The sequence below is a fragment of the Bubalus bubalis genome, chromosome 15, assembly GCF_019923935.1.
Source record: "Bubalus bubalis isolate 160015118507 breed Murrah chromosome 15, NDDB_SH_1, whole genome shotgun sequence".
Lineage (NCBI taxonomy): Eukaryota > Metazoa > Chordata > Mammalia > Artiodactyla > Bovidae > Bubalus > Bubalus bubalis.
Window position 1 is genome coordinate 16,761,950 of NC_059171.1, and position 27,419 is coordinate 16,789,368.

Consider the following 27,419-nt stretch of genomic DNA (forward strand, 5'->3'; position numbering starts at 1 on the left):
ACAGTCCATAACCTTTGCATCCCTGGCCTTTCCACAAGTCATTTGAGCTCCAAATTTCATAATAAACTCTTTACACCTGGAGTTCATAGAGTAACCTTTCTTTTCCTAACCATGATCTGCTACCAATAGTTTTGGGGAAGGAAGTGGTTTCAAGGGAAAGAATCTTAAGAAATGGGAATCTTGGATTAGTTCTTTCTTAGATTTAAAGACAGTAATGACTTCAATGCAAGGGACAAGCAGAACACTGAGACTAAGGTATCTGATGGCAAAATAATTATTTAAATTATTAGCCTTAGTTCCTGGAGTCTAAGGAAAGCTTTAGAAGATCAGGAACCTGAATCAATTGAATGTTCCAGTGACAATAAGAGTACAAAAACTGCAGAATGGAATGGCTGCTCCTGACTAAGCTGGAAAAGTCATAAAACAAATATAACAAGCTCAGGGCTTAAATTTCCAGGCCAAGACTGAGAGAGCCAGAAAACTTCTGAATGCTTCAAAGAAAATCTTATTTCTTATACGTCAGGACTGAGACTTCTGCAACACAACATCTAATCTTGCCAGAAGCTGAATTACAATGCAAACTCAATTCACAACATCACCAGGTCTTACTATGTTTCATTGTGAGTTCTCTTTCATATCATTACCTAATATCCTTCTTCATTCTTTATCTGAATATTAACTCCTCTTAACTCATTTATGATCTTTTAACTTTAATTTGCCTGATATAAACATTGCCATTTGTGCTTTCTTTTTTGATGTGATTACCTCTTTCTTATCTGATGTCTCTAATAGGAAATACCACTATATGTCCACCCTTTGTATTACACAGGCTCTTATAAACAGCATATAGCTAAGTTTTACATTTTAATTGACCCTAATAGTCTGTCTATGGGAGAACTGATATTTAGTGAAAAATACATTTCACTTTATTCCTTCTAACTTAAATTTATCTTACTATTTTATATTTTTGTTTTCTCTATTTCCTTTTCCCTGTTCTTACTGATCTAACCTGTTTTGTGTTTTGTGCCTTTATTATCTTGGAAATTCTCCTATATTTTTGGTTTTTCATTATGGAGTATGATGCTAGCTTGGGCTTGTCGTATATGACCTTTGCTATGTTCAGGTATTGTTACATTCCCTCTGTACATTTACTGTTTAATTCAGTCAAATATACTCCAGTGAAGGACTAATCTTACATGGGATGTTATAACTGTTCTGTCATTATCTAAATGCTACTTTTGTATTTTTTGTACTTACCCTTCTCCCAGTTTCTCTAATACATCAAAAACTTCTTCAGGCTGCTTAGTCAAACTGTCTTCACTCAGCTTTTTTAGCTTACTAATGAGAAAAACAAAAGAAAAAGCATTTTCTGTAAGATCTCTTATAGATTTTAAAATTTTAAGAGACAATATATTCAGATGGTTCAAAACTCAAAAATACAAAAAAAGTATACAGTATACAGTCTCCTTGCAACTCCTGTTCTTAATCTTCCCAGAAACACCTCAAAGAATAAGCACTTTTATTACCTTCCTGTGAAACCTTTATAAAAATATTTCTATTTCTCCCCCTTTTTAACACACAATATAGCATTTTATACACACGCTGTATATATACTTTTTTACCCACACTGTTACATACTTTGATGTTTTTACGTAACAACATAAAATCTTTGCTGGAGATCTCTACAACATAAATTCATAGACAGCATCTTCATTCTTTTCTTTTTTCTCAGCAATCCTTCACTTATAGATATCTAGGTTCCCTTTTGCTATTATAAACACTGCAATAAATAAGCTTATAGGTAAGTCAGCTCATACATGTGCTTGTATATCTTTAGGATAAATAACCAAACGTAAAACTGTGAGAGCAAGAAAATATATAAACACACAAAATATAGACGTGTGTGTGTGTGTGTCTGTGTGTGTCTGTGTGTGTGGCTCAGTCGCTTCAGTCATGTCCGACTCTTTATGACCCTATGGAGCGTAGCCCACCAGTTTCCTCTGTCCAAGAACACTGGAGGGGGTTGCCATGCTCTCCTACAATGGATCTTCCTGACCCAGAATCCGTGTCTCCTGCATTGCAGGCGGATTCTTTATCGCTGAACCACCAGGGAAGCCCATATAGAAGTATACATAATGATAAGTAAGTATATGCTATAAGCATAACTGTATTTCATAATATAAATTTAATAACATAATAAAATCACTATTATAATAACTATATATTACTAAAATTGCTGATTGATTATATTATGGTATATTTATCTACTACAATTGTACATTATATCAATATATATGTATATTAATTGGCACCAGCAAATTGCCCTCTGGGGGGCTTACACCAATTTACTTTCCTACCAGTATTACATGAGAAATCTTCTTTTCCCACAATTCCACCTACAGAGTACTAAACTCTATATCTAGATAGATATATTAAAGTCTGTATTTAGAAATATTTGGATTTCAGCCAATATATTAGGTAAAAACTTGTAACTCAGATTTATTTTGTATTTCTCCTACTGTGAGTGAAGTTGAGCATCTTTTAATATAGTATGAAGCAAAATCATCTATTCATGATCTCTGTTCACTTTTCTTCTGGGTTTTTGGTTCTTTTCTTATCTGTGCACAGAGATAAGAAAAGGTTTAGGTTGCAAATATTCCCACTTGTAGTGACTTTACTTCTGAGTTTTTAGTTTTATGGGCTACTTGACTGGTTGCCATAGAGAAAACTTTTTAATTTATTTTTGCTTTTTTAAAAGTTATCCACAGTATGGCATGGGCTGAAATATCTAGAAACAAGACATTACACATGGTGTGTTTGACAGACCAAAAGTAATTCCATATGAATAAAGTAAAATGGTCAAGATGCAGAGGTAAAAAGAGTCAGGTTAAAAAGAGTCTTGTAAACCATATTAAGGAGCTCTATTTTTAAAAGATCACTCCTCTGTAATCAAGAAGGAGGACATGCAATAAGTAACAATAGAGAAGGGAAACTAGCAGGGGGTTGTTCAAAATATGGATGCAAAGAACATAGTAGCAGTGGCAATAAGAACTGAGAGAAGATATGCTAATCAAGATACTGAGCAGGCACAGTCAACAGAAAGTGGTTTTGATTAAGTATGTGGAGATGCAAGAAACACAGAAGTTGAGAATGTCTCTTAAGCCTTTGGTTTAAGCAAATGACTAGAGGTAACGTTATTTACCAAACTAAAGAACACCAGAAAAAAGCTTGAAGAGGAACGTGTTGGGTTTAACTCCTCTCATCCAAATGTATATTTCCAGTAACCAACTGTTTATATGAATCCCAGGAGAGATCTGAATTGGCAACGTCATTTTTTGGTGTCATGGTAAAGAATCTACCTGCAATGCAGAAGACCCAGGTTCAATCCCTGGATCAGGAAGATCCCCTGGAGAAGAGAATGGCTACCCACTCCAGTATTCTTGCCTGGAGAACTCCATGGACAGAGGAGGTTGGTGGCCTCTGGTCCATGGGATTGCAAAGAGTTGAACACGACTGAGCGACTAACACAAACACACACACACACACACACAGCACACAGATGAAGCCTAAAGGTATGATAAGGGATAAAGCCATCAAGAAAATGTCTAAGAAGAAATAGGATCAAAGAGAAAAGAGACCCCAGGAAAATATCAATAATTAAGAAATGAGGTCATGAAGGACAAGAAAGTAGTGCTTGACCACTTTCAAGAATGCTACTCAAAGTTCAAACAACTTAAAAATTTGAAAGTGTCCGTTACAGGACTTCCACTTCTGACTACAAGGAAGTAAGAGGATATTATCTGTCTGCTGTAAACAGCTAAAAAACTCAAAAAAAAAAAAAAATTATGGGAAACTATTTTCACACATTAGATATCAGACATTTCAGGACTGTGATCCATAAGAAAAGGAAAAGAAATGAGAAAAGCCCTGCTATCGCCCAGGCTTTACATCTAAAGGCTATATCCAAAATGTAGCACACTGAGAGGAACTCAAAGAGCCCAGCAATTTTGCTGAGTTAAAGAAACAAAGATGAGAGTTTGGAGAGGCAAGGCAAAAAAAATTTACACTACAGAATACCTGTGAGAAAAGAGTTATACTGAGAAAGAAGTCCACCAATCTACCGAACAGTTCCCTTGACTATTTAGCTGAATGCCAATCCGTACATGCTTACAAAAACATGCTACAAAGCCCAACAAAATCGATTTCCTAAGGAGAAAAAAAAAAGATTTTTAAAAAGAACAACTCCCAGAGATCACACAAGGCTGAGAATCTTTTCCACCAACAATAGTTAAGTCAACAATAGTTATGAGAATACATCCCAGAACAGCCTTGTTTTACAAGAGACCGCATTAGCAAAGCATAAAGGCTACTTTGCATGCATACCCAGGTGCCCAACTCTTATCGACCCCATAGCCCACCAGGCTCCTCTGTCCATGGATTCTCCAGGCAAGAATACTGGAGTGGGGTACCATGCCCTCCTCCAAGGGATTTTCCTGATCCAGGAATTGAACCTGTATCTCCTGCATCACCCTCATTGCATGCAGATTCTTTACTGAGCCAGCAGTGAAGCCCAAAGGCTACTTAGACTTCCCAAAAGGAGCTTAAAAACAGGCTTCAAAAGCACTGAGCCAATCTACAAGGTAACTTAACTGCCTACCAGAACAAGTCTATAGGGGCATACCTTCTTTTATTATGTTTTACAGATACTGAGGTTTTTTGTTACAAAAGTTAAGGTTTGTGGCAACCCTGCCTAAAACAAAACCATGGGTACCATTTTTCCAACAGCATTTGCTCACTTTGTGTCATGTGTCACATTGTGGTTATTTTCACAATATTTCAAACTTTTTCATTATTATTATGTTTTTATAATGATCTGTACGCAATGATCTTAGATGTTACCATTGCAATGTGTTTTGGGATTCCATGAACTGCACCCATATGAGCCTCATAAATGTTATCTGTGCTGACTGCTGGTTGGCCATTCCCCATCACTCTCCCTTTTCCTCAGGCCTCCCTATTCTGAGACAAAACAGTATCGAAATTAAGCCAACTACTAACTCTAAAACAACCTCCAAGTGTTCAAGCAAAAAGAAGAGTCACCCATTTCTCATTTTAAATTAAAAGCTGGAAATGACTAAGCTTAGTGGAGAAGGTTTGTCAAAAGCTGAGATAGGCCATAAGCCAGGCCTCCTGTGCTAAACAGTTACCCAAGTTGTGAATGCCAAGGAAAAGTTCTTTTTTGTTGTTTTTAATTTATTTTTAATGGGAGGATAATTGCTTTGCAGTGTTGTGTTGGTTTCTTTCATACATCAACATGTATCAGCCTTAGATATACATACGTCCCCTCCCTCTTGAAACTCCCTCCCACCTCCCACCCCTCTAGGCTGTCAAAGAGCATTGGCTGAGTCCCCTGAGTCACACAGCAAATGCCCACTGGCTATGGGCATGTTTCAGTACTGCTCTCTCAAGTATCCCATCCTCTCCTTCCCTCGCTGTGTCCATAAGTCTGTTCCCTATGTCTACTGCTGCCCTGCAAGCAGGTCAGTACAATTTTTACATTAATAGATTCCATATATGTGTGCTAATACATGGTATTTATTTTCCTGACTTACTTCACTCTGTATAACAGGCTCTAGGTTCACCCACCTCACCAGAACTCACTCAAATGTGTTCCTTTTTGTGGCTGAGTAATGTTCCATTGTATATATGTACCACAGCTTCTCTATCTATCTGTCAATGGACAGCTAGGTTGCTTTCACGTTCAGCTATTGTAAATAGTGCTGCAATGAATGTTGGGGTACATATGTCTTCTTTTAGAATTATGGTTTTCTCAGGGTATGCGGCCAGTAGTGGGATTTCTGGGTCATATGGTAGATTATTCCTAGCTTTTTGAAGAAATCTCCATACTGTTCTCCGTAGCGGCTATACGGGAAAAGTTCTTGAAGAAAAGTTAAAGCGCTACTCCAGTGAACACATAAATGATAAGAAAACAAAACAGCCTTACTGCTGATAAGCAGAAAGTTTCAGTAGTCTGGTTAGATCAAACGAGCCACAGCATTACCTTAAACCAAAGCTTAATCCAGATCGAAGCCCTGATTTTCTTCACATCTATGAATCTTTACCAGCTGAGCCACAAGGGAAACCCATCTATGAAGACAGAGAAAGGTAAAGAAGTGGCAAAAGGAAAGTCTGTAGCTGCAAAGGGTGATTCACGGGTTTTAAGGAAAGAATGCATCTCCATAACATGAGAGTGCAAGGTGAAATAGAAAGTACTCACGTAGATGCTGCTGCAAGTTTTACAGAAGATCTAGCAAGACGCAGGCACCTACACTAAACAAGATCATGACATCCCGTCCCATCACTTTATAGCAAATAGACGTGGAAAAAGTGGAAACAGTGACAGATTTCATTTTCTTGGGCTCCAAAATCATTGTGGGCAGTGACTGCAGCCATGAAATTAAAAGATGCTTGCTCCTGGGAAGAAGTGAAGTGAGTGAAAGTGGCTCAGTCATGTCCAACTCTTTGCGACCCCATGGACCATACAGTCCATGGAATTCTCCAGCCCAGAATACTGAAGTGGGTAGCCTTTCCCTTCTCCAGGGGATCTTCCCAACGCAGGGAGTGAACCTAGGTCTCCCGCATTGCAGGCAGACTCTTTATCAGCTGAGCCACAATGGAAGCCCAAGAATAATGGATGGGTAGCCTATCCCTTCTCCAGCGGATCTTCCTGACCCAGGAACTGAATTGGGGGTCTCCTGCACTGCAGGTGGATTCTTTACCAACTGAGCTATCAGGGAAGCCCTCCTTGGAAGAAAAGCTATGTCAAACCTAGACAGCAGAGAAATCACTTTGCCAACAAAGGTCCATCTAGTCAAAGCTATGGTTTTTCCAGTAGTCATGTATGGATGTGAGAACTGGACCATAAAGAAGGCTGAGCACCAAAGAATTAATACTATTGAATTGTGGTGCTGGAGAAGACTCCTGAGAGTCCCTTGGACTGCAAGGAGATCAAACCAGTCAATCCTAAAGGAAATCAGTCCTGAATATTCATTGGAAAGACTGATGCTGAAGCTGAAGCTCCACTATTTTGGCCACCAATGCAGAGCCAATGGCATCAGGAAAAGACCCTGATGCTCAGAAAGACTGAGGACAGAAGGAGAAGGGGACAAAAGAGGATGAGATGGTTGGATGGCTTCGTCAACTCAATGGACATGAGTCTAAGCAAACTCCAGGAGACAGTGAAGGACAGGGAAGCCTGGCATGCTGCAGTCCACAAGGTCCCAAAGAGTCTAATGCACCCTGGGGACTGAACGATAACACTAAACAATGGATTTCCAATATCGATGCAACAGTCTTATATTGCAAGAAAATACCATCGAGAACTTTAACAGCTAGAGAGCCAGGTCAACGCCTGGCTTCAAAGCTTCACAGGGCAAGAGCTAATGAAGCTGGTGAGTTTAAGTTGACACCAATGTTCATTTACCCTCTGAAAATCCTAGGGTCCCTAAGGATTATGCTAAATCCACTCTGCCTGTGCTCTGTAAGTAGAATAATAAAGCCTGAATGACAATACATCTGTTTTACAACTGAATATTATAAGTCCACTCTCAAGACCTGCTGCTCAGAAAAAAAAGATTCCTTTCAAAACATTACTACTCATTGACAATGCACTTGGTCACCCAAGAGCTCTTTGAAAATGCACAAAGATAATACTGTTTTCTTTCCTGCTAACACAACATCCATTCTGCAGCCCATGATCAAGGAGCAACTTCAACTTTAAAGTATTATTACTTATATATATATTTCATATATACCCTTATGATATGTATTTCATAAAGCTATTAAGTGCCATAGATAGTGATTCCCTTGATAGCTGTGGGCAGAGTAAACTGAAAACCTTCTGTAAAGGATTCACCAATCATAAGAATATTAATGATTCAAAGGAAGAGGTCAAAATATCAACATCAATGATGGTTTGAAAGAATTGAGTAGAAATCTCATGGATGACTTTAAGGGGTTCAAGACTTCAGTGAAGGAAAATATTGCAGATGTGATAGAAACAGCAAGAAAACTAGAATTTAGAACTGGAACTTGAAGATGTGACTGAACTGCTGTAATCTCATGATAAAACTTTAGCAGATGAGGAGTTGTCTCTTATGGATGAGCAAAGAAAGTAATTTCTTGACACAGAATCTACTCCTGATGAAGCTGTTACAAAGACTGCTGAAATGATAACAAAGGATGTAAAATATGGCATAAACTTTAGTTGATGAAACTGTAGCAATGTTTAAAAGGACAGACTCCAATTTTGCAAGAGGTTCTACTGTGGGTAAAACGCTATCAAGCAGCACTGCATGCTACAGAGAAATCATCTGGGAAAGAAAGAGTAATCGATGTAGAAAACTTCACTCTTGTCTTATTTTAAGAAATTGCCATAGCAACCCCAACTTTCATCAACCACCACCCAGATGAGCCAGCAGACATGAACATCAAGGCAAGAACCTCCACCAGCAAAAAGATTATATCTTACTGAAGGTTCAGATGATCATTTGGAGAAGGCAATGGCACCCCACTCCAGTATTCATGCCTGGAAAATCCCATGGATGGAGGAGCCTGGTAGACTACAGTCCATGGGGTCACGAAGAGTCGGACACGAATGAGCGACTTCACTTTCACTTTTCACTTTCATGCATTGCAGAATGAAATGGCAACCCACTCCAGTGTTCTTGCCCAGAGAATCCCAGGGATGGAGGAGCCTGGTGGGCTGCTATCTATGGGGTCGCACAGTGTCAGACACAACTGACATGACTTAGCAGCAGCAGATGATGGTTAGCATTTTTTAGCAGTATTTTCAATTAGGTATATTACATTGTTTTCTAGACAACACTACTGCCCACTTAATAGACAACAGTACAGTTTAAACACAACTTTTCTGTGTGCTTGGAAACCAAAAAATTCATGTGATTCACTTTGTTGCAATACTCACTTTATTGCAGCTGTCTGAAACTGAATCCTCAATATCTCAGAGGCATGCCTGGAACTCTTTAAAAACGTAAAATCCAGCCTCCACAATGTAAAAATTTTAAATGTCAAGAATTCAATCAAAAATTACTAGACATAAGAAAAACTGGGAACTATGACCCACAAAAAGGAGAAAACTTAGTCAATTAAAACAGACACACATACACACAAAATAAAACCAGACACAGAAATGGCAGAAACAGTAGAATTAACAAAAATAATCTTATAAAAAAAAAATATAAATATGTCCCACGTACTTCGAGATGTAACGGAAACAGATAGGAAAAAGAGCTAAATTGAAATTTTAGAGATGAAAAAAATAAACTACCTGAAATGAAGTTCTCACTGGATAAGACTTGAACAGATTAGATACTACAGCACAAAAGATAACTTGAAGAAAAAAAATGTTTTAAGAATAAAGGAAAAAAGAAAAGGCCTGAGCCCCACACGGAAATGAAGAATAGATATTAAAATACAGAAATAGACAAAAAGAGGGAAAAGGGCTTGAGGAGATACTGGTCAAACATTTTTCAAATTTTATAAAAACAATAAAACTAGAGATGCAAGTAATTAACCAAATCTAAAAGGATAAATACACACAGAGAGACAAATCCAATGTATTATAATGAAATTGCCGGCATTAAGAGGTATACCAGTAGAAGAAGAAAATACTAAAAGCTAAATACTAAATCACTGCAGATGGTGACTGCAGCCATGAAATTAAAAGACGCTTACTCCTTGGAAGGAAAGTTATGACCAACCTAGATAGCAAATTCAAAAGCAGAGACATTACTTTGCCAACAAAGGTCCATCTAGTCAAGGCTATGGTTTTTCCTGTGGTCATGTATGGATGTGAGAGTTGGACTGTGAAGAAGGCTGAGCGCTGAAGAATTAATGCTTTTGAACTGTGGTGTTGGAGAAGACTCTTGAGAGTCCCCTGGACTGCAAGGAGATCCAACCAGTCCATTATGAAGATCAGCCCTGGGATTTCTTTGGAAGGAATGATGCTAAAGCTGAAACTCCAGTACTTTGGCCACCTCATGCAAAGAGCTGACTCATTGGAAAAGACTCTGATGCTGGGAGGGTTTGGGGACAGGAGGAGAAGGGGACGACAGAGGATGAGATGGCTGGATGGCATCACTGACTTGATGGACGTGAGTCTGAGTGAACTCCAGGAGTTGGTGATGGACAGGGAGGCCTGGCGTGCTGCGATTCATGGGGTCACAAAGAGTCGGACACGACTGAGCGACTGAACTGAACTAAAATACTAAATGTCCCAGGAAAAAGACCTATTACTTAAATAAGGATAAAGACAAGAATGACTATAGTCTTCTTGTCAGACAGTAAGCAAGCCGAAAGACAGTGACTCCTTAAAATGATGAAAGAAAACAATAATCAAAATACAATTCTATATTTAATGGAAATATCCCTCAAAAGCTAAGAAATAAAAATTTTCAAACAAAAAAAGGTGAGAAAATTCATTATGAGCTGACCTTCACAACAATAAATGGTTAAAAACAGTTCCTTAGGCTACAAGAAAGTGATGTCAAAAGGAAACATAAATCTATACAGAAGAATAAAGAACAACAGCTAGTAAAAAATATAGGTAAAAACAGGGGGAAAAGTTTCCCCCATTTAACAACAGCAGAATATACATTCTTCTCAAATGCACGGAACAGAAACACTCTCCAAAAGGGATGGCATGACAGGCCACAAAACTTTTATTTAAAATTTAAGAATACTTTAAGTTTTCTTCTGCAAACAAAATGGAATGAAACCAGCAATCAATAGCAGAAAGACAACAAGAAAATCCAAAAATATGTAGACATTAAACAAAGTATTCTTAAACAAAAACAGGGTCAAGGAAGAAATCACAAGGAAATTAAGAAAATATCAGGAGGGACTTCCCTGGTGGTCCTATGGTTAAGAATTCACCATCCAATACAGGGGCTGTGGGTTTGATACCTGGTTATGGAGCTGAAATCCCACATGCCTGGTGGCCAAAAAAAAACAAAATATAAAACACAAGCAATATTAACATTCAACTAAGACTTTAAAAATGGTCCACATCAAAAAAAAGAAAGAAAAGAAAATACCTAGAGACAAACAAAAACACAGCATACCAAAACGTCTGGGATGCAGCAAAAGCAACATTAAGAGAGCAGTTTATAGCAGTAATCCCTTCTATTTAAAAAGATCTCAAAGCAACAATGTGACTTTACACATCAAGAGACCAGAAACACAAATTAAACTCAACATTCATAGAAGAAATGATGAAGATTGGAACAGAGATAAATAAGTGAATACAAAAGAAAATTTTAAAAAATCAACAAAATTGCTATGGTTTGAATATTTGTGTCCTCCAAAAAATATATATTGATGATATCCAAACTCCCAAAGATGATGGCATTAGGAGCTGGGGCTTTTGGGAGGTGCTTAAGTCATGAAGATGGAACCCTCATGAATGGAATTAGTGCCTTATGAAAAAAGCTCCAGAAAAATCCCCAGCCCCTTCCACCGTGTGAGGACACAGTGAGAAGTGCCAGCGATGAATCGGGAAGAAAGCTTTCACCTGCATGTGACCATGCTGGCACCCCGATCTTGTGCTTCCAAGTTTGCAGAACAGTGAGAAATAAATTCCTATTATTTACAAGCTACCCAGTCTTGGTATCTCAATAAAGCAGACTGAAACCAAGAGTTGGTTTTTTGAGACCAACAAAATTGGCAAACCCTTAGCTAGACTAGGGGTTCCCTTATGGCTCAGCTGGTAAAGAATCCTCCTGCAATGAGGGAGGCCTGGGTTCTATCCTTGGTTTGGGAAGATCTCCTGGAGAAGGGAAAGGCTACCCACTCCAGTATTCTGGCCTGGAAAATTCCATGGACTACAGTAAATGTTGCAAAAAGGGTTGCAAAAAGTCGGACACAACTGACTTTCACTTTCACTTTAGCTAGACTAAGAAAAGAGAGAAAGAAAGAAAAAAGGAAGAAAGAAAGAAGAAAGGAAGACTCAAGAACTAGGATTAGGAATCAAAGAATACATTAAAATTGATGTCACAGAAATAAAAACTATTGTTAAGAGAATACTATGAACAATTAACCTAAAAGAACTGGATAAAATCTTAGAAAAATGCAATCTTCTAAGACAGAATTGTGAAGAAATAGAAAATGTCAACAGTAAGGAAACTGAAGATATAATCAAAAACCTCTCACCAAAGAAAAACACAGGACTAGATGGCTTTGCTGGAGAATTCTACCAAACATTTAAGGAAAAATTAACACCAATACTCCTTCCAAAGAATTAAACTCTTCCAAAGAATTGAAAAAAAGGAAAACTTACAAACTCATTCGTTGAGGCCAGTATTATTCTGATATTGCTGCTGCTGCTAAGTCGCTTCAGTCATGTCTGACTCTGTGTGACCCCATAGACAACAGCCCACCAGGCTCCCCCGTCCCTGGGATTCTCCGGGCAAGAACACTGGAGTGGGTTGCCATTTCCTTCTCCAATGCATGAAAGTGAAAAGTGAAAGTGAAGTCGCTCAGTCGCGTCCGACTCATAGTGGCCCCATGGACTGCAGCCCACCAGGCTCCTCCGTCCATGGGATTTTCCAGGCAAGAGTACTGGAGTGGGGTGCCATTGCCTTCTCCACTGCGTGAAAGTGAGACTCATAGCCACCCCATGGACTGCAGCTTTCCAGGCTCCTCGGCCCATGGGATTTTCTAGGCAAGAATACTGGAGTGGCTTGCCATTGCCTTCTCTGATACAAAGTTTAGTTATTATTAAACTCTAACTGAATTTGTTGTTGGTAAATTAGTGGTGATAAAACATCAAATATACTAAAATTTACTCTTAAATAGGAAGCCTGGCATTCATTTTTTTTCCCTTTTATGTGTCTCTGTAGTTACTTTAAACCACTCTGAGAGGAAAATGAACTTAGGATTGAAGTAAGTAGGGTACTTGGAGAGTGTATGTGCCAATTAAATACACAGATGTACTGAGTACACGTACTCAGACTGATGTACTGAGACTGAGTACAGGTATTGAGACATGTACTCAGACTAACAAATTGTTAGCTCTTAATTGCTTTATTGTCACAGCAGTGTAGTTAATATAGAGCATTGGAGGAGGTGAACATAAAAGCACATTCAATCCATTTTTTTGCATCTATAATGTAACTTGCATGTATGTCATTGGATGGTTTAATTTTAAAGCACTTATTAATGCACTGTATAATTTTTAAAAGCCCTGGCATTTGTCTTCTGGTTAGGTTTCTCCATTTCATTACCAAGTCAGTATAGTTTACATCCTTAAAAGAATGATGCTTCAGCAATATATAAAAACCCAAGCAAGTAAGACTAAGGGAAATAGCTGTTAGAAGTCATTTTTAAGTGTCTTAATACTACCAGGCATGTAAGTTGATTACAGAGAGGCTGTTTTAATGTCAGAGTTGAAATGCAGCAATGTTAAAGCAAGTGTGCAAGTTCTTTTGCAAAATCACCAAATTCTAAAAACTAAGCTACAAGCCTATAAACTATCAAGAATCAGAAAATAATGAGTCACATAATGAGCTGTATGAGGAGGGCAGGGTTGGTAACTCAATGATCCAATCAGAACAAATTTAAGAGTAAATTTTAGTATATTTAATGTTTTATCACCACTAATTCTGATATTAAGACCATACAAAGATACAACATGGAAAAACAAAAACTACAGACTAATATTCCCAATAAATGCTGACACAAAAATACTCAACTACTAATAAACCAAATCCACAAGGCTATGGTTTTTCCTGTGGTCATGTATGGATGTGAGAGTTGGACTGTGAAGAAGGATGAACGCTGAAGAACTGATGCTTTTGAACTGTGGTGTTGGAGAAGACTCTTGAGAGTCCCTTGGACAGCAAGGAGATCCAACCAGTCCATTCTGAAGGAGATCAGCCCTGGGATTTCTTTGGAAGGAATGATGCTGAAGCTGAAACTCCAGTACTTTGGCCACCTCATGCAAAGAGTTGACTCATTGGAAAAGACTCTGATGCTGGGAGGGTTTGGGGGCAGGAGGAGAAGGGGACGACAGAGGATGAAATGGCTGGATAGCATCACTGACTCGATGGACGTGAGTCTGGGTGAACTGCGGGAGTTGGTGATGGACAGGGAGGCCTGGCGTGCTGCAAGTCATGGGGTCACAAAGAGTCGGACATGACTGAATGACTGAACTGAACTGAACTGAACAGCACATTAAAAGGATTATATACTATGATGAAGTAGAATTTATACCTAGAATATAAGAACAGTTCAACAAATGAAAATCAACAACTAACAAAATAAAGAACAAAAACTGCATGATCATCTCAACTGACAAAATAAAAGCATCTGACAAAATTCAATACCCTTTCATACTGATAAAAACACTCAACAAACTAGAAATAAAACCACTCAACATAATGAAAAGTTCAAGAGAGTGAATGGTCAAAGACTAAAAGCTTCTCTTCTAAGATAAGGAACAAGGCAAGAATGCCCACTCTTGTCACTACTATTCAACACAGTACCAGAAGTTCAAACCAGAGAAATCAGACAAGAAACAGAAAGAACAGGCAAAGGAGAATTGTAAAAGAAGTAAAATTATCTCAATTCACAAACAACATGACCTCATATGTATAGAACTCTAAACATTACACATATACACACAAAAAAATGTTATAACTAATGAATGATTTCAGCAAAGTTGCCGCATACAAAATCAACACCAAAAAATCAATTACATGTCTAATACATTAACAATACCCAAAAATAAAATGAAGTTAAGAAAACAATCCCATTTTTATAGCATAAAAAAGGGAAAAGTACTTAGAAAGAAATTGAACTAAGGAGGTAGAAGACTTATAAACTGAAAACTACAAGACATTGCTAAAAGTAAAAATAATAAAAGAATATACAAATAAATAGACATACACCCTATGTTCAAGGATTGGTTGGAAGACTTAATACTGTTTAAATCAATCTATAGATTCAACACAATCTCTATCAACATCCCATGACTTTATTTTTTCCCAGAAGTGGAAAAAAAAAAAAATCCTCCAATTCATATGGAATTTCAAGGAGTCCCAAATAGCCAAAACAATCTTGAGGAGATAAAACAAAGTTAGAGGTCTCCAATTTCTGATTTCAAACATACTACAAAACAAAAGTAATCAAGACACTGTGGTACTGATTAAAGTCAGTACCACAAACTTAACGCAACAGAACAGAGCCCAGAAATAAACCCCTGCATGCAAGACCAAGTGATTTTCAAAGGGTGTCAAGACTACACAGTGGGGAAAGGACAGTCTCTTCAACAAATGGTCCTGGGAAAATTGAATGTCTACACACAAAAGAAAGAAGCTGGACTTTTACCTTATAAAAATGTTTAAAATTAACTCAAAATCTACAAGACATAAATTTAAGACCCAACCTTGAAGAAAACATCTGGGAAAAGATTTAGGACACTTGATTTGAAAATGATTTCTGTAAAATAACAAAATAAAAATCCTAAAATTTAGGTGAAATGACAGAAAGGCCCAGAATTGCCAAAGCAATTCTGAAGAAAAAGAACAAAGCTGAGGGCACAAACTTTCCAGACTTCAGACTATGCTACAAAGCTACAGTAATCAAAACAGCATGGTACTGACACAAAGACAGACATGCATAATAGAGCAATGGAACAGAACAGAGTGCCCAGAAATAAACCCTAACATCTGTAATCAACTAACCTACAACAAAAGAGGCAAGCATACACAATGGAGAAAAGACAGTATGTTCAAAAAGTAATGTTGGGAAAGCTGGACAGCTACATGTAAATCAATGAAACACACTCTCATACCAGGTACAGAAGTAAATTCATGGTTTAAAGATATGACACCATAAAACTCCTAGAAGAGAACACATGCAAAACATTCTGACACAGATCAATTTCCCAAAGCAAAAGAAATAAAAACAAAAATAAACAGTACCAAATGGAACTTAAAAGCTTTTGTCTGGCAAAAGAACCATCAACAAAACAAAAAAAAAACTTATAGGAAAAAATATGTACAGGTGATACAATGGACAAGGGGTTAATATCCAAAATATACAAACAATTCATATAATTCAGTATATAAAAAAAACAAACAAACAAAGAACCTAGTCAAAGATTGGCTAGAAGACCTGAACAGACATTTCTCCAAAGAAGATATACAGATGGCCAACAGGCACATGAAAAGATGCTCCACTCTGTTAATTATTAAAGAAATGCAAATTAACACCACACTGAGGTGTCACTGGTCAGAATGGCTATCATCAAAAAGTCTACACATAAAAAATGCTAGAGAGGGTGTGGAGAAAAGGGAACCCGCATACATTATTCATGGAAATGTAAATTGGTGCAGCCAATATGGAAAACAGTATGGAGGTTCCTTAAAAGAACTAAAAATAGAGCTACCATATGATCCAGCGATCCCTAGGGTATATATTCCTAGGTACACACATTCAGAAAAGAAGAAAACTCAAAAAGATACATGCACCTCAATGTTCATAACAGCACTATTTACGATAGCCAACACACAGAAACAACCCAAGTGCCCATCAATAAATCACTGTCTTATACACACACACACACACACACACACACACACACACAAAGTGGAATGTCATTCATGAAAAAGAATGAAGGATTTCCATCTGCAGCAACATGAACAGACCTTGAGAACAGTATGCTTAGTGAAGTACGTCAGACATAGAAGGACAAATATGATACATCACTTATATGTGGAATCTAAAAGATAATACAAATGAATTTATATACACATAGGAACTGACTCTCAGACACAGAAAACAATTTATGGTTACCAAAAAGTGGGAGGTGGAGAGGGATGAATTATGAGTATGAAATTAACAGGTAAATACTACTATATATAAAATAGATAAGCAACGTATCCCATTCATAACATGGGGAACTGTATACAATATCTTTCAGTAAACTGTAATGGAAAATAATCTGAAAAAATATGTATAACTGAATCACTTTGCTATACATCTGAAACACAATAAGCGAACTATATTGTAATTTTTTTAATGTGAAAATAATTCCAATGATGAGGAATCATTTTTAAGGTATTAATACTTAAGGACTGTAGTTTTAAAATCAATCTGCGGTCACATTACCATAATCATAGATCAATTTTTTAGTATTATTAGAGATGTGTGCTTATAACACCTTTGTGCTTGTAATTCAAAGTAGAACTATAAAATTTTCTAATCTTCTACAGAAACTGTATATGAATTTGTTCTGAAATAAAAATATTGTCTGGGGAAAAAAAACAGACCTAGTGAAAAGTAAAAGTCAAAAGAGACTTCAAAGCTATAGGTTTCAATGCGCTCCCCAACCCATACACATATACATCAGCAGAGACTGGAAGTCATATGGGCACAATGTGTTCAAGCACAACTTTTGCACAAATCACTGATGAACAAGGCAATCCCAAAGAATTCTGGCTAGAAAACTAAAAATAAAAGATGTGAGCAAAGGTATTACTAGCCAAGCACTGCAGGGAGATAGATGCCACAGTTTAAGTTCATGGAAGTTAAAAAAAAAAAAAGCCTGGGAGGGAGGAGAGAAACCAGAGTTCCTAAAATGTATTATTTTACAAGTCCAGTTTTAAACAAACAAAAAACTATGAAACCTGCAAAGGAAAGTGTGACCCATACTTAGGAAGAACTCAACAAAACAAAATAGAAGCAATCAATGTAAAAGAAAGCAGTCAATAGACAATGACTCACTGTGGGTCCAGTTATTGGATATATCAGACAAAGGCTTCAAAGCAGCTACTTTAAATACATTCCAAAAAATGAAACTGTGTTAAGGAAATTAAAAGAAAACACCATGAAAATGATTCAAAAAATAGAGAATCTTAATAGTGATACAGAAACTAATAAAAATGTAAAATTCGGACATGAAAAATGTAACACCCTAAAGACAATACATTTAAAGAGTTTGACAGCATTTCTGAGATAACAAATGAAAAAATTAGTAAACGTGAAGATAAATAAATAAAGTATCTTTCCTATAAAAACAGAAAAAGAGTGAAGAAAAATCAACATAGCCTCAGAGCCTAATAAGACATCAACATACCAATACAATCATAAAGGGAATCTCAGAAGAAAAAGAGGCTCCCCTGATGGCTCAGCGATAGACAATCCACTTGCAATACAGGAGACACAAGAGACACAGTTTCAATCCCTGGGTTAGGAAGATCCCCTGGAGGAGGAAATGGCAACCCACTGCAGTATTCTTGCCTGGAGAATTCCATGGACAGACAGCCTGGTGGGTTATAGTCCATAGGATCGCAGAGTCAGATATGACTGAAGCGACATAGCACTAAAGCACGCAGGAGAAAAGAGTGAATAAGAGGCAGAAAAAAACTTTTTTTTTTTTTAAAAAACAGTGACTGAAAACTTCCCAAATTTGATAAAAACAGTAATTTACACATACAAGAAACTAAATGATTATGAAGATAAACACATAAAGATCCACATCTAGATACATTGTAATCAAACTGATGAAAGACAAAAAGAAATTTCTGAAAGAAGCAAGAGAAAATGGCTCATAGTGAATTAGAACAAGAATGAGATTAAAAGCTGAGTTCTCATCAGAAAGCACAGCAGTCAGAAGGTAGTGAAAGAAATACTCAAAATGTTAAAACCACAATGTCATCCAAGATTCCTTAAATCCAGCAAATTTATCTTTCAAAAATTAAAGGTAAATAAGAATATTCCCAGATAAACTGAAACTAATAGAATCTGCTGCAAGCAGAACTTCTCTACAAGAAATAATACAGGGAATACTTTGGGGTGAAAAGAAATGGTAAATATTTACATAAACATAAAAGAGAATATATTCATCTTTTAAAACATGACTGCTTAAACCAATAATTCCAATACTGAACTGCTGAAATTGTAACATATTTAAGTAAAATATATACAAAAACAACAGAACAAAGGAGGAGAAATTAAATGGAGCTATAATGAAGCAAACTTACTGGAATCAGGTTAATCTGAAGTTGATTGTAATAAAGATACATACTATAATTCCTAGGGCAACTACTAAGAAAAAAGTGGGGAAAATGTAGTTAACAAAATATATATTGGTTAATTACATTAAATAATATAGTCAAGTCATTCCATTAAAAGAGAAAGACTGTTAGACTAGATAAAAAATAAGACCCAACTACATGCTGACATCACCTTAACAAAAAGAGGTTAAAAGTAAAAAGATGGTGATAAAGATAGACAGATAGATAAATATAGATATTATAGATACAAACACAGATGCCGTGTTAAACTAATCAAAGCAAAACTAAAGTGGTTGTATTAATACCAGGCAAAGAAGACTGCAGAGAAATTATTACCAGGGCTAAATATGGACATTCTGTAATGACAAACAATTTATCGAGAAGACATAACAACCCTAAATGTGTAAGCACCCTAAAACAAAGCTTACAAAACATAAAACAAATTACTGATAGGAGAAGGACAAATTCAAAATAACTGCAGGAGATTTCAACAACTCCTCTCTCAGTAATTGATACAGTAAATTTACAGAAAATCAGTAAGGATATAGAAGACAAAACAATACTATCAACCAGCTTAAATTCTTTATTTTGTACCTTTTATCTCTAGCATTTCTATTTGACTCTTTCAAAAAAAAATAATTTCCACTGCGCAGATAAATTCTCAGGTGTTCACAGGTGTTGTCCACCTTTCACTAGACACTTAACAAACAGTAGTCCCTGTGACTTCAAAACCCCTGTACAATAATCCCAACATTTATATCATTTCTGATTCTGGTTCTGTTGACTATTTCATCTTTTGACAGTGGGTCATTTTGCTTGTTTTTGTGGGTACTATATTCACACAAGTCCCAGACACATATGCATGTACATGCAATACACATACATACACACTGATACAGAACTATTTAATCTAAGTGACTGGAGAACAAAACTCACATATATGATTCTATGACACAGGAATTGTATCCAAAATACATTAAAAAAAAATCTTATAACTCAACAATAAGACAAAAACTCAAAAATAAAAAGTTAAAAAAAATTTGAGCAGACACCTCATTAAAAACATACAAATGATTAATAAGCACATTAAAAGATGATCAACATCATTAGTCATTAGAGAAATGGAAAATAAAACTACAATAAGATAACATCACACAGCCACAAAAAAAAAAGGCTAAAATTAAAAAGATTACAATAACAAGTATTGGTGAGAATGTGGAACAAGGAGACCTCTCATACATTCAATACAGGAAATGAAAAATTAAGCAGTCACTTTAGAAAGCAACTTAGCAGTTCTTATAACTCATGGACACAAACTTTTACAACCCAGCAATTCCACTCCTGGTACTGATCAATAAAAATGAAAATGTTTGTCCACCAAAGACTTAAATACAAATATTCAATAAAGCTGTTGTCTTATTCAAATCAACCAAAAACTGACCCTAAAAATCCAAATGTCCAGCAACCCGTGGATGAATAAACAAACTATTGTAAATCCATACAATGGACTACTGCTGCTGCTGCTGCTAAGTCACTTCAGTCGTGTCCGACTCTGTGCGACCCCATAGACGGCAGCCCACCAGGCTCCCCCGTCCCTGGCATTCTCCAGGCAAGAACACTGGAGTGGGTTGCCATTTCCTTCTCCAATGCATGAAAGGGAAAAGTGAAAGGGAAGTCGCTCAGCCGTGTCCGACTCTTAGCGACCCCATGGACTGCAGCCTACGAGGCTCCCCCGTCCATGGGGTTTTCCAGGCAAGAGCACTGGAGTGGGGTGCCATCGCCTTCTCCACAATGGACTACTACTCCACTGCAATAAAACATAACAAACTACTAATGCATTTAATATCCTCAATATATCTCAAAATCATTATTGCCAAGCTCAAAAAGCCAAAGCAAAAGGGTGCATTTAGTATATACAAATTACACCTCAATAACATTAATTTACCAAAAAAGTAAATGTAGTGGTAAGAAAATTATTGGTGATCACAGCAAGAGCAATTCAGTGGAACAGCAGAGGCAGAAGCCAGACTGCAATGGTTTGAGATAATGGAACAAAGTGAAGAAGTAGAGACAACTATGAATCACTCCACACTAGAAGTTTCTGAAAAGGACAAGTGATTGACGACATGAGTTGAAAGAAGAAGATAAAGCCAAACAAGCAAAAAAAAAAAAAATCAGGAATGCCTGAATAGGCATAAATGCTGTTGGGAATGAATCAGTAAAATAAGAAAAAGTTGAAAATAAAGAAATAAGAAGAAATAACTATTAAAGCCTATCCCTGAAAAGGCTACATGAAATTATCCAAAGCACAGGTGGACGGGGGTGCCTTCACCTTGGAGGGCTGGAGATACTAACCTCTCACATTATAACAAGAGGTAAAGATAGGCAGAGTTACAGGTAAGACAGTGGGCTGATGACAGAAAGCTGAGTGAGTTCTCAAACACTGGCTTCTATTTGTTTTATGAAGTAGGAGGAATATTCATCTGTTTTAAGTGAGGAAGTCAAAATCAGAGATTTGAAGACACACAACTATATCTGAAATAGCCAGAGTGGAGAACAAAAACAAAATAATAAATCTCACAAAGTTCAACAGGACTACTAGATAGCCCTGAGACCTTGTTGAGGTTAGAGGCCATGGCAATTTTTCTCTTGCTGGGGTTAAATACCAGTGGCAATCTTCAAGGTTTCGTGTTCCCTTCAGCATTGCTCAGAAGTCTTAAAGGTAGGCAAGGAGAAGGCAAAAAAGTAGAATTCGGCCCTTTGCCAGGCAGATGCTACAGAAGACCAATGAGACAAGGAAGTTAAAGACACTGGCAAAAGAATGGCTGTAGACATGGGCCGGGTTAAAAAAAATAAAATAAAAACAAGAAGGGGCTAATGAGGAAAAAAAGAGAAGTGTAGAAAGATACTGTCATGTACAGATACAAGAGCTGGAATATAAAAAAGGCTGAGTGCCAAAGAATTGATGTTTTCCTATTATGGTGTTGGAGAAGACTCTTGAGAGATCCTTGGACCGCAAGGAGATCAAACCAGTCAATCCTAAAAGAACTCTACCCTGAATATTGACTGGAAGGACTGACGCTGAAGCTGAAGTTTCAATACTGTGGCCATCTGATATGAACAGGCAACTCTTCAGAAAAAGATCCTGATACTCAGAAAGACTGAAGGCAAGAGGAGAAGTGGGCAGCAGAGAATGAGATGGTTGGACAGAACCACCAACTCAATGGACACTGAGCAAACCCCAGGAGATACTGAAAGACAGGGAAGCTTGGCACACTGCACTCCATGGGGTCACAAAGAGTCGGACATGATTCACAAACTGAACAACAACAGAAAAGAAAGATACGATGAACCAGTAAGAGTTTATCCCTACCAGAAAAAGAAGTCTCTTAAATTTTCCAAAACACCACAATGTTGCCCTGTGCTTCATGTCCTTTGTGGACAAGGAGGCACAAAGTAGCTCAAGATGAGTCACACACATGAATACAGTGATGGAGAGAGCATTATACTAACAAATCTTTAATACTAAGCCAAAAGGTAATCTAACCACCACTTAGTTCTTTGGGAGTTAATAATTATTTTGTTAAAGTAGGCTTGCAAACTGGCTCACTTTGAGCAAACAAGTCATAGGTCCCCCAAGTGAATCCAGTAAAAGCTTAATGAGAATTTTCTATTAGTCCATATGTCTTATTTTCTCAACATGTGGAACAACTGAAATGTTACTAATTTAACTGAGGCAAAAAGATGGTCTCAGGGGTATTTGTCAAGTGAAAACACATGATTTATTTTGGTAAACGATTCATGTTCGTCTGTATTTCCTCTTTCCCTTTCTGGTATTTTAAATGAAAACTGATCATTTCAGTTTATGGTATAATTTTAATTAATTTTTATATCATCAGCTTTTAAAGCCCTTACAGATAAAAAAAAGAAAACCTCATAATTAGAAGCCAATTTAAAATACATACACACACAAATACATTGTCCTATTTTCCTACCTTGGCAAACACAATATAATGAGTATAATTTCGTCTGTATTTGACATATTGTGGTTTTTAACACCTCAGAATTTCATCATAAATGTTTTTAATCACAGATCCAAAAAAAGTTATTCAAGACTGAGTCCTTTAGAATATGCACTCTCACAGGTGCCGGTGAATTCTGTGGAGAACAAGTCACCCCCAAGGTATCTCTCTCATGGAGCTATCAAGATATAGTATATTACATACTTTAGCAGACATACCCTAGAATTATCTTTTTCAAATAAATAACTGAAAATACAATCTGGCTTTTCTGTCAATTGACTGTCTATCTCATAAAGTAGGAAAGAACATAACCTATTACATCATTGCTAACACAGTGGGAAAAAGCAGTCTTCTCCCAGGTCTTCTTTGGGGAAATGTCTATTCAAATCTTTTGCCCATTTTTATTTGGGCTGTTTTGGCCGGAGACATGTAAACAGAAACACAAGGGAACGGCTTTCTGCACTGCTAGATCTAGCTCCCTAGTGAAGAATAATCAGGATAGGCTCTCTAGATCTCTTAGGAAACTAATTCTGAAGAAGAGGACCTGCCAGAGTGCCAATTCAGCAACAGAGAAAAAACTCCCAGCTTTGAGAAAAGAGAGATTCCGCCTTCAAAGAGCACCTTCTACCTCATTTCAGCTCTGTCATTTTCCATGTCTTTTTCCCTTCTGGCAAATTTCCCTGTATTTTACTGATTACATTATAGGTATTGCTACAAGCAGTAGCTTTTTAATGTTACAGTTGCACTGCTGCTTTTCAGTGGGGCACTGACTGGTTCTTTGGATCATGTCTGGTGGCTCTGCAGATTTTAACAGAGAAGGTGGCGGCCCAGAAGGAACGGACCCTAATGGTGTCATCAAGAGCAACTGGAATGGGATTGTTGATAACTCTGATGATATGAATTTAAAAGTTTCTTCTTCAGGGCATCTATGCTTATGATTCTGAGAAGCCATCAGCTATTCAGCAGAGAGCTATTATTCCATGTATTAAAGTGAAGTGAAGTTGCTCGGTCGTGTCCAACTCTTTGCAACCCCATGGACTGTAGCCTACCAGGCTTCTCCATCCATGGGATTCTCCAGGCAAGAATACTGGAGTGGGTTACCATTTCCTTCTCCAGGGGATCTTCCTGACCCAGGGATCAAACCCGGGTCTCCCGCATCGGAGGCAGATGCTTTAACCTCTGAGCCACCAAGTATGACACAATTGCTCAAGCTCAGTCAGGTACTGGCAAGACAAGCCACGTTTGCTATTTCCATCCTGCAACAGTTGGAGACTGAGTTCAAGGAGACCCAAGCACTAGTACTGGCCCCCACCAGAGAACTGGCTCAATAGATCCAAAATGCAATTCTGGCACTTGAAGACTGTATGGAGTTTTCTCTCTGCTGCTGAACTTGCGCTCTAGCCAGGCCCTCTTCTTCATTAGTGATAGCGATAGTGAAGTCGCTCAGTCGTGTCCGACTCTTTGCGACCCCATGGACAGCAGCCAACCAGGCTCCTCCGTCCATGGGACACGTGCAATTTTACCAGGGGTTGAACCCTACCTAGGATGATTGCTTACTGGGGCTTAGCAACAGGGTCCACTTCATACTTAGCACTAACTGAATACTTTAATGAATAAATATAACACCAAACAAAATGTATTCAAGTGCTTTCTTTAAAAAATCCCCTTTAAAGGCATTTCTATTCAGGCTAATGACAAACACAATGAAGTCTCAAAGATGGGAATTCCCTGGCACTCCAGTGGAAAACTGTGTCTTCCTTCAAAAGATGTCAGCAATACCAGACACATTTCTACAACACTTCAGAAACTGTTCAGAGGTAAATGCTTTACCAATCACTTATTTCCAATCATTTTCTCCCTACATTTAAATTGTGAAGATAAAATATGAGGATTTAGTCTCTATACACTCAGAACTTCTTACTCCCATCTTTAGAAAAATACTAGACTTAACTGCAATAATCCCAAACAAAACACTGTTTAAAATTATAGCTATATTAATAAAAGTCTAACTTAAAGGAAGTTTAAACTCTTGACAACATTAACATTTGTATCATTCCGTGAGTTCTGTACTCTGACTTCTGCATAATTTTTTTAGACTTCATTTAATCCTCACAAAACCCAAAGAGAAGGTACTGTTATCACCTCCACTTTATAAGTGAGTATACCGAGACTTAAAAAACTCAAGTAACTTACCCACCACTGCATCAGGAAATGGCAGAACTAAAATTAGAACCATGGTCTGCTGCTGCTGCTGCTAAATGGCTTCAGTCGTGTCCGACTCTGTGCGACCCCATAGACGGCAGCCCACCAGGCTCCCCCGTCCCTGGGATTCTCCAGTCAAGAACACTGAAGTGGGTTGCCATTTCCTGCTCCAAGCATGAAAAGGAAAAGTGAAAGTGAAGTCGCTCAGTCGTGTCCGACTCTTAGCGACCCCATGGACTGCAGCCTACAAGGCTCCTCCATCCATGGGATTTTCCAGGCAAGAGTACTGGAGTGGGGTGCCATTGCCTTCTCCGAGAACCATGGTCTACCTGACTAAAGCTCTGGCTCTCAACTGTTTTCCTAGCAATTATCACTTCTTAAATAGTAAGACAGATATAATTTGATGATCTCATAGTATATTTACTTTTTAAAACTGTATGAAATTTTATGAGGGTTTAGTTAATTTAGTGGCATTAGAACGAACTAAAATCCAACTCAAAAAATAAATGGTCTACAATGGATAGAGGACTTCATAATTAAATGAAAGTCTTGTTTTTCAACTCTATCAAACCATTTCCTCTCAGCTTGGGCTCCGGCTCTCTGCCCGAAAGTACTCTAAAATTATAATTTCCTGGCAAAGGACTTTAAAGAAGAAGTTAAGATTTTTCCCCTTCCTTCACCCTTGGAGTCTTTCATTTTTAATTTCTAAGAATTTTTTCACTTACCCTCAACTGGAAAGTGGCATGATTCCCTTTAATTTCTTATAACAAACCTCTATGAAGTTAACAAACACTGTGATACACTCCGCAGCCCTACAGACATGCTAGTGCATTTACTTTCTTACTAACTCATTTTTCAAAAAATACAAATCCAGAAAATGCAGACAACATAAAACAGCACATCTAAAAATGCTTCAACATACTCACATCCCACCAAAATAGACTTTTAAACACTCAACAACCATACCTAGATTTGAGAACTAAAAAAGGGAACAGAATCTTTAACTGATTAACAATAAAAGAGGAGACGTCTACATGAAACTTCCCAAGGTCTACTCATGAACCTGGCATATAAAAAAATCCACTATGACTTGTGCTAAATAGACTGCTGCTGCTGAGTCACTTCAGTCGTGTCCGACTCTGTGCGACCCCATAGACAGCAGCCCACCAGGCTCCCCCGTCCCTGGGATTCTCCAGGCAAGAACACTGGAGTGGGTTGCCATTTCCTTCTCCAATGCATGAAAGTGAAAAGTGAAAGTGGAAGTCACTCAGTCGTGTCCAACCCTCAGCGACCCCATGGACTGCAGCCTACGAGGCTCCTCCGTCCATGGGATTTTCCAGGCAAGAGTACTGGAGTGGGATGCCATTGCCTTCTCCGCTAAAGAGACTACCTACACTTAAAAACTGTATTTACTCATGTCTTATTCCTCATTTATTTCCCCATACCTCAAATTTTGAAAATAAACTATGAGGATTTATTCTCTACACACTCTCAACTCCTTGCTCCCATCCCTAGAAGAACACTATAATTAACTGCAACAATTCCAAACATTAATACATTAATTAAAGGTGCAATAACCACATTAATAAAAGTCTAAATTCAAGGAAAGTTTAAACTCTAACAATACTAATATTTCTATCATTCAATGAGTTCTGTACTCTGACTTCTGCATAATTTTTGTAGGCTTTCATGAAGAGAAGTATGGGGCGACCTGTGGGACAGTGGCTGCTTTCAGCTGTTTGCAGAGATGGACACTGTTTCGCTTGATTTCTCATCGCATTCTGACTACTTACACAGCAACGGCACATAGGAAACCACTTCACAGTGTTTGTCTGAGGTTCTTTGTAAATAAATTAAGGGGAGGAAACTGAGAAATAGTTTATGATTTTGGTGCTTTGTGAAAATTCCTTTTGTTTTTTTAAAAAAATTGGGATTATTTTCACCTGTTTGAGGTTTTTTTCCTAAGAAATAAAAATAAAATTTTAAAATTACAGCTGTGTCTAACAGACAAAAAAGATCAATCATCATAAGAAAGATAAAAAGCTTAAATATTTCACCCACAGAAATCAAATATAAACTACTACAAATGCAACTT

At 37.5% G+C, this 27,419-nt stretch overlaps 1 protein-coding gene across 8 annotated transcripts in view; it reads right to left on the reverse strand.

Moving 5' to 3' along the window:
- STK3 (serine/threonine kinase 3) overlaps positions 1-27,419 on the reverse strand; it is a 305,298-nt gene that overhangs the window by 265,174 nt on the left and 12,705 nt on the right. For all 8 annotated transcript variants that reach the window (XM_025265081.3, XM_025265080.3, XM_006048776.4 and 5 more), the window contains exon 2: positions 1,258-1,338. In XM_025265081.3, coding sequence (XP_025120866.1) covers positions 1,258-1,338 — 81 coding nt within the window. The remainder of the gene's footprint in view (positions 1-1,257; positions 1,339-27,419) is intronic.